The 8020-nt window shown below is 42.0% G+C and overlaps 2 protein-coding genes across 6 annotated transcripts in view; one reads left to right on the top strand and one right to left on the bottom strand.

The window, feature by feature from the left end:
- Positions 1-380: 380 nt before the first annotated feature.
- Positions 381-4637, top strand: tmem106c (transmembrane protein 106C). Of its 2 annotated transcripts, none has more exons than XM_086108807.1 (8): positions 381-569; positions 652-925; positions 1287-1350; positions 1432-1591; positions 1834-1974; positions 2067-2116; positions 3052-3105; positions 3700-4637. In XM_086108807.1, exons 2-8 carry the CDS (start codon positions 700-702, stop codon positions 3818-3820), a joined length of 816 nt encoding a protein of 271 aa, XP_085964933.1. In that variant the 5' UTR covers positions 381-569; positions 652-699; the 3' UTR covers positions 3821-4637. The 2 variants fall into 2 exon arrangements, with proteins under 2 accessions (XP_085964933.1, XP_085964940.1); XM_086108814.1 differs by having other exon boundaries at positions 385-513.
- Positions 4638-4706: 69 nt separating this feature from the next.
- The window catches only part of tns2a (tensin 2a), a 53907-nt gene continuing 50593 nt past the window's right edge, over positions 4707-8020 (bottom strand). For 3 of the 4 annotated variants that reach the window (XM_086108777.1, XM_086108768.1, XM_086108796.1), the window contains exons 26-28: positions 7901-7969; positions 7611-7640; positions 4707-6285 (exon numbers count right to left, since the gene is read on the bottom strand). In XM_086108777.1, coding sequence (XP_085964903.1) covers positions 6147-6285; positions 7611-7640; positions 7901-7969 — 238 coding nt within the window. In that variant the 3' untranslated portion in view covers positions 4707-6146. The remainder of the gene's footprint in view (positions 6286-7610; positions 7641-7900; positions 7970-8020) is intronic. The other variant, XM_086108787.1, reaches the window with a different exon arrangement.

Below are 8020 nucleotides of genomic sequence, written 5' to 3'. Positions count from 1 at the left end.
ATATTCATATGAAATATCTACAAGTATGAACGATAAACCTTGCCCACGTGTGCCATAAATAAGTCTTCAAATGCATCAATGAGTTCGGTGAAAAAAATGAGCACTAAACGTCAACCTTTAGTGCTACTTTTAAGAGCCACGCCCACATGTTTATGTTCGCCGCTGGTTTTACGATCGAAGATGATTTCAAAGTACCTCTGAAACGGGAACGAACACAGTGTTTACATTCATGTGATTCGCACTACAACAGCTGAACGAAGATTATCCCAAACCGAACAATAACTATTTTCCAAACATTTCTGAAGAAATATTTTTAAAGAAAACGTCACAAACTGAACGCAATGAATGAGTGACAATTGGCGTCTATAACGTACGTAGCTCACGTGAAGACAACGCGATAAAATGAAGTTGCCGGAAGCGGACCGAATGCTGCTCGTGTGACAGTGATAAAAACGATCTGAGGAGTTCGAAGCTTTCGTTGTTAAAAGTCCTTTGCGGTGTAGTTAATTACAGGTGGCTACTTTTGATTTATGTCTGTCCGTGCATTATTCTTTGGTGGTGGTTGAGAGGTAGCTATCTGTTTGCTTGTACGCAATATAACTTTAAAATTAGTTTTTTGTGCACAAATGTCTTGTTGTCACTACCCTGCAGGCGAAGAGACAAAAAACAGGCATTGACAGTGCAGGCAAGTTTTCCGACATGGGGAGCGCGTTTTCTCGCCTCGACGGCAACAGACTCTCAAGCCTGCGGGAGAGGTTGAAGGGCAACCGGCGGCCAGGTGAGGGGAGGCCGACAGACTTCCACGATGACTCCCTGGATGGACTCGTCAGGAGCGAAGACATTGCCCAGTTTCCTTACGTGGAGTTCACCGGCAGAGACAGCATAACGTGCCCGGCGTGTCAAGGAAGTGGACGCATACCAACGGGTCAGTAAAACCGTCGGATTTCAGATTAGCATGCAAGCATACACGTTGTTGGCATCCTCAATAGGAAATACCTTGTTGTTGTTGCCACTTTCGCTGTGGCCCTCTGGAAAGTGTTAATATTGTATCTTCAGAGAAGATCAGAGATACCAGTGTCATCGATTATTAAATAGAATGTTCAGTAGGATACCGAAATGCTCAAATATTCAATAGCTGCAGCCCAATTCATAATTATCATACAAGTGTACTCGCTGAGCCTAAATTATGTGGTTTGAAAGGCTCTACTCAAGTGATGCCAGATTTGTGCTTTTGCAGGCAAATGCATAGTTACCATGTTGCATGTCTCACTGTCTCTCCCCAATAGATCAAGTCAATGAATTGGTTGCATTGATCCCATATACCGACCAAAGGCTGCAGCCTCAAAGAACGTAAGCCATCAGCGCACGCACAACAACAGAGCATGTCAAGGTTTGTGTTACAACCTAACGTACGAACTGTCATCATCCCAGCAAGCTCTACGTGGTTCTGTCCGTCGTGCTGTGTTTCCTTGCGTCCATGCTGGTGGCCTTCTTCCTCTTCCCGCGAACAACGATTGTGGTGGATGATGGGATATGCGCGGTGACGGTGCACTTTGACCCCGCAACCGACAAGGTCCAGATGAACTTAACGGTGCGTGTTCCCCTCGACCGGCAGCCCAGTCCACGACCTCACGTCTCACTGAATCTCTCTAAAACTGTTTCCTGATGTCACATAGACAAATGACAAAGTACAGCACACTTAACGTCCACTTGAAACACCGGCTGAAATTACGACAGTTATTACTACTATTTTTGGGGGAGGAGTTCCGCGTGATGCATATGGAGTTCTGCAGTTATTGATGTCTTTTGTACTCACCTCTATCTTCCTTTCAGAGCACGCTGAACTTCAGCAACCCGAATTTTTTCTCAGTGTTGGTGGAGAGTGTCAGCTCTCAGGTGCTCTACATGAAGAAGGTGATCGGGACGCGTCAGCTTAGCATTGCCACCACCATCTTACCACTTAGCAAGCGTCAGGTACGTTGTCATTAGAGACGTCGTCGTCACGGCGCCAACAAACGTGGACTCTTTCTTGTCTGCACAATTTTCTCGTCTTCATTGTTGCAAAGGTGAACTACACGGTCAGCGTGGAGATTGGCAGCAGTGCACCATATGTCTAGTAAGTGTCAAGTTGGGGGGGGTGTAAGCATTTCGTATTAGTGTGTGTTGTTTTTACAAATGTGCAAATGTTCTGATATGAAGAAGCAAAAGATCTACCATACTTCACTCTAGGAGTACCTAGTGTATAAAATGTTTTTGAAGATGTCTGAAAGATCTGCGGGTCACCATGTTAAAATTTAAAAGGATGAAAAATTGACTGACAAAAAATGAAAACTGACAAGTGTAATTCTATGGCTTGGTGATGAAGTGCTGCTCGCAAGAGTGAAAATACAAACGATGCCTTGATTTAGTTTGACTGACTTAATTTGAATACAGTGGTACCTCTACTTACGAACGTCTCTTCATACAAAATTTTCTTGTTATGAAAGAAATTTCAAGATACAAAAGGTAAAAATACAGTATGGGCTGCTACTCGCAGCTCCGAGTTTCCTGAATGCAACATACTTATAGCTGCTCTGCCATTGGCTATTACCGGGCATCATCATCGCTCACTATACTGATGTTTGCCTTGGATATTTTCGAAGGATTGTTAAAAGCCGACAAAAACAAATGTCCTTGGATCAGTTCTTCACAAAACTCCAGGCAAAAACCACGTCTGAGAGAGAACGTGAACTAAAGGGGGCAAAAATGAGGACGCAGTTAGAGGTTAAATGACCATCATTTTTATTCTTGATTCTTTTTTTTTTTACATTATGCACAATTCTCATTTATCATGCAATAATCTAATGGCAACATGTATTTGTTACATATTTTTTTGCATTTTATGCTTTAGAAAACATTTGTCTGAATTTTGGGGGTGCTTGGAACGGATTAGGGCAATTACATGGAAAACACGTCTCTACTTACAACATTTTCGAGTTCAGAAATGTCTTCCAGAATCAATTAATTTCGTAAGTAGAGGTACCACTGTAGTCTCCTTTTGTGTGTTTTCAGTGCTTTCTGCACCATGCGCAGCATCAAGGTCCACAACATCCTTGTTTTCATGCAGTACGTATGTCTTATATTCACCCCGGGAATTAAATTCCATCTGTTCAGTTCTGATGTACTTTGAAATATTAGAAATATAATAATTAGAAATGTTATTAAAAGTGGACGCGCAGTTCATTCCGGAAAGCAGTTCAGCCTCCCGTTTGTTTTTGTTTTTATTTTTTTTAATACAGGATGGAAATTGAATTAATCTGTCACCGACATCATGACGAGCAATTTTCAGTAACATTCCTAAGCAGGGTACAACAAAAGTATTGGTGATGTACTTTTGGGTTAATTGTCTTTTGGTATTGACAACTTAGCCGTATGGGAATGAGCGGTCTACTTAGACATGTACGGCCTTTTTTGCCATGTTGCATTGATATAAATTTTTGGTTCAGTGGTCATCATATTTTTCCTCTTTGCCATTACCCGAAGTGTATCTTCACAGAAAAGAAAACATTTCAGAAAATCCGGTTTGAAGTGATAATCACACAACTTGGAAGGCGCAGTTGTCGAATAAAAATAATGGTCGGGGGCAACGCCAGCGTCAACAGTGTGCACGCCGTGCTTGCAAGCAGCTGTCTTTATGCACGGCCCTGCCTGTGTTTTCAGAACCTCGGTGAAAACCTCACACATGGTGCGAACGTCCCAGAACAGCCTGGAAGCGTATCACTACATCGACTGTGGCTCCAACACCACATACCAGCACTGGCACCCCTTTGCGGCCCCCTAGCCAACTCTCATTACCACAGATGTGGGGAGGGATGGTGTATTCCTTCACTGGAGTGTTTGGTTGAAGTTTGCACATGATCGGGTTCCATGACGAAACTGCCTCTTAAATTGAGCAGCTTCCTAAACAAGGTTACGTGTTGATATATATATATATATATATTTTTTTTTGGTGGGGGCCGGGGGGTTCAAGTACCAAAAAACAATTCTCAAAACTCCGACATTGCACTTGTAGATTAGTAGTTGAATAATCTTTGCCAAAGATGAACTCTTGAAGGAAGTGTGTATTTAATATTTATTTTCACGATTATTCTTTTTTTTTCTTCTTTGCTACGTTTAACACTGTACGATTGACAGAATGTGTAGTTGTGCAAACTGTTGCAGTCCGTGATAGACTTTTGTTGAAAAGGAGAAGTAGGCCTACAGTTCCGAAGGGCAAAGCCTATCGTAAAGCCAAAGTGACTTAGAAATGCATGCGTAAACCCAATGAACCTTTTTGGAAATGCTCTTCGTGGTTACAAATGTTAATCCGGCTGCAAAGAATTTGTAACTGACAGCGCACGTCTATGTTTTTGATTAGGAAGACGTGAGTCTAAACACTTGTGCATTTGAACGGTGATAAGGCAAAGAATCAAGGTGTCTAATTTTTTTTGGGGGGGGGTTGGTTGGTTATTTTTTGTTTTTTTTAATGGGGTGCTAGTTGTACAATGAAGCTTTCTCTGACTAAAACATTTGAGCAGATGTTTTAAAAATAATGACTTTGTTGTAAGAATAAAGAAGCAAAAAAAAGGAAATGTCAATAAATATAGCAACAACATCAACTCTTTCAATTCCCTTTTTCCGGAACCCCACCCACCACAACGGAACATAACCAGTGACTCACAAACATGTAAGGTACCACATTCTCACTTTATTCTATTTTCTGAATACAAAATAGCAGAATATTCCTTTTCAAACAAAACAACGTTTCCTTTTGTGATGTCTCATACATGGTCCTATAGCTGCATGTGAAAATATATTACTACATCGTATAGAGATCGACATGGGAGATATAATACAAAGACCACAATATATTATTGCTGTAATAAAAGTAGTGTTTTTTTTTTTACGAAGGCAACACTAAAATAAATGCATAGCGGAGCTACAAGGAGCCGTTAAGTACAAAAATATAGCTTGATGAAAAGCTTATTAATTCATACAAGAGTGCTTCATCTTTGGCTAAGTACATTTTTTGGCCTCTGTGTGAAAATGACACTCAATACAATCAAAGCACAATAACACTGCACGTACATCCTCACGTCTCCTTTCTTCCCCAGCCCCATTTCACTTGCGTTATACTTCAGTTAAGAGCGGACGTAACGACACTCGGTCGCCGAAAATACTTTCAAACTGTCCCCGACACGGACGGCTAAAACGCGAACATTCCTATTTACGCTCAGCTGTCTCCCAACATGTCATGAATTAGTGTGTGAGTTGGAGGAGTAATTACAAGATTGTCGTTAATGATTATGTGAGTTATTGTACACACCTGACACGAAATATGATCAGGTCTTTGGTCTTCTTTTGATTTGAAGTATTCAAATTTTGTGACGTTCAAAATCTTTCTCGTTGGCCCCTGCATGTCGTCTGCTGTCACACAGCGGGTTCACTCGGTTTTCAATTTAGATCAGGGGGCCAACAAATCCAACAAAGTCTGTACTTAAGAATGTGCTTTTTGAGTAAAAACATATAAGTATGCAGCATAATCCCATTATTCAAATTACACTCTAGTTGTAGTTGTTTACATGTGATGTTGCTGTCCTAGCATGTACGGTACTCCAAAGAAAAAAAAATAAGTATGGTGAAATACCAAAACGTTTTTGGCAAACATATTCTCCTTTTTCCACCTCTGATCACATCTCCGGACATACTTCGGCAGTCTGCTTATTTTGCAGAAACAAGGAGTCTTGAAAATTCAGTCATGACATTTTTGATGTGTTCCTTTGAACCCAACCTGCAGCAAGGTACCCAAACAGACTTTTAGCTTGGTGATGCGAGCTACTGACCGATCAAATCCAATTTTTTGATTTTTGGAGCATTTGCGGCTGAAATATTTTGGTCTCTTTGTAACAGTTCCTCTGAGGCTGTTTTTTTTAAGCGTTGCAAGGCAGACCAGATCAAATGTTCTCACAGTCCACAGTCCCTCCACTTTGGAATCGAGTTATAACATTCTGTGAACTTCATTTTTTGTCGAAAGTGTCGTGTCACGTGGCCTCCAGTCCGATGAGCTCCCAAATAGGCGAATCCTAACAACGGCATTAGGAATTAAGCTCACAACCAAAGCAGCTTGTTCACCGGCGCTGCGACAACATGACCTTGTTGATGAAGTTGACGATGGCGCAGGCAGGTTGTTCCGGGTCCAGCTCGGCAAACAAGTGGCAGACGTTCTCCGCCAAGCTGCCCGGCTTCTTGGCTACGAAACCGAAAACTCTGAGGGAAGAGAATAACGAAAAGCAGATTAACGAAAAGCGGATTAGGTCAACTTGTCTCATCGATGACATTGCTAAAGCTTTCAGCTCAGGACCCAAATTAGAAATGTGGTTCCTCACCCAGTGTCCCAAATTACTTTTGGATAGTAAAACCACCAGCAACAAAATGTCACTTCACGAATATGATGTCGACTGTAAGTGCAGTCTCATATTGTGTCTTTACAATAAAGGAAATAACCTTTTTCTATTCCGCTTAGCATTAGCGTCGTGGTGAGCTGGAGCCTGTGCCAGATGACTTAGCAAAGACGCAACTTACACGCCAGCCAATCAACCAAATGAAGACATAAAACCATTCACACTGACGGACCCGTTGGACGAGAGTCGATGTTTCTGGCATGTGGGAGGAAGCTGGAGCAGCCATGGAAAACTTACAGAAGGAAATCATGCAAACTCCAAAGACCGACTGAGCCGAAATTCGAAGCCAGAACCTTAGCATTGTGAAGCGGAGATGCTAACCACGCCTCTATGTGTTCCCTACTGGACCAAATAACAGTAAGCACCTCTAATGTTGTTGATTCGGGGAGTGTCCACGTATTGCAGATTATAAAGAACACAACAAAACATGAATTAAAAGACTGACCACGACAATACGTATGTTTGAACAATAGAATTACTCTGTGTTTGTCAGGCATGCGGTCCATGCCATGCACCTGCTAGTGTGAAACGCCAAATGGACCAAAATAGACACCCACCTTCTGATTAGCATTATCACATAAACCACCTTCATGTGGATGTTAATTATCAAAAATATAGCTACTTAACTTGTGGGTGGATGTATGGACACAGTTCCTTGACTCTAATTACTACTTTCCTATTAGCCAGGGCTTTGGTGACATCTTGTGGCATTTGATGGCATTGCAGAAAGAGCACCAAAAAGTCATGAATAGCGAACCACAAATACGCACAAATATTTTGTTTCGCCAGGTGCCCCAATAGCTTTGTCCAAATACAGTCGACCCACACATTTGCTTCTTCACATTATTTTTTGAACATTTTTTTTCAAAATCTTGAAACCATCGCTCCCCCACCAGTTTTTCGTGCAAACATACAGTGAGTGTTTATTAGTGTTTTTGAAAAAATAATTTAAAAAAAAATCACTGCATTTCAATCGCCATCAATTATACACGGATTTTCGCTATTAGCAGGCTAGCCTGGTCCTTATACCCCTCGAATAGCGGGGGGTCAACTTTACTCCTTTCACGACTTTATTTATAATTAAGCAAACATGCTTTGTCACACCAGTAACCAAGCAAACAGAGCACTTACTTAACAGTGGTGTTGTCTGAGTTAGTCCACCTATTCAAAGAGAGAGAAAGAGAGCAGGCTCAGGCAGCTGCAGCCGGCATGCTCACACTGACACACACACGCGCGCATGCGCACACGCACACATTCGCACACACTCATGCATATAGGCACTCCCAAATCCCACATTACACAAACAATCATGTGAGGATCACAGCAACAGATGCAGCCAAGTGATCCAGGGTGCAATCTGCAGCTTTTCGGTTAGTTTCAGGTCCAAATGCAGCGAAACAATAACAATCGGGCTGGCCCACCTCCTGTCCTTGGGGTCAAGGCTACTGAAGGTTACGCTGTTCACTGCGTAATGTCTGCGGAAGAAGACCCTGGAAGAAAAGAGACAAAACACCACAGAAGATAAAAAGAGGCTGTGGCTT

This window comes from Hippocampus guttulatus, chromosome 1 (genome assembly GCF_054856545.1).
Source record: "Hippocampus guttulatus isolate MCC_2025c chromosome 1, RoL_Hgut_1.0, whole genome shotgun sequence".
NCBI classification, from domain to species: domain Eukaryota; kingdom Metazoa; phylum Chordata; class Actinopteri; order Syngnathiformes; family Syngnathidae; genus Hippocampus; species Hippocampus guttulatus.
This window is presented reverse-complemented; position numbering and strand designations above follow the sequence as displayed.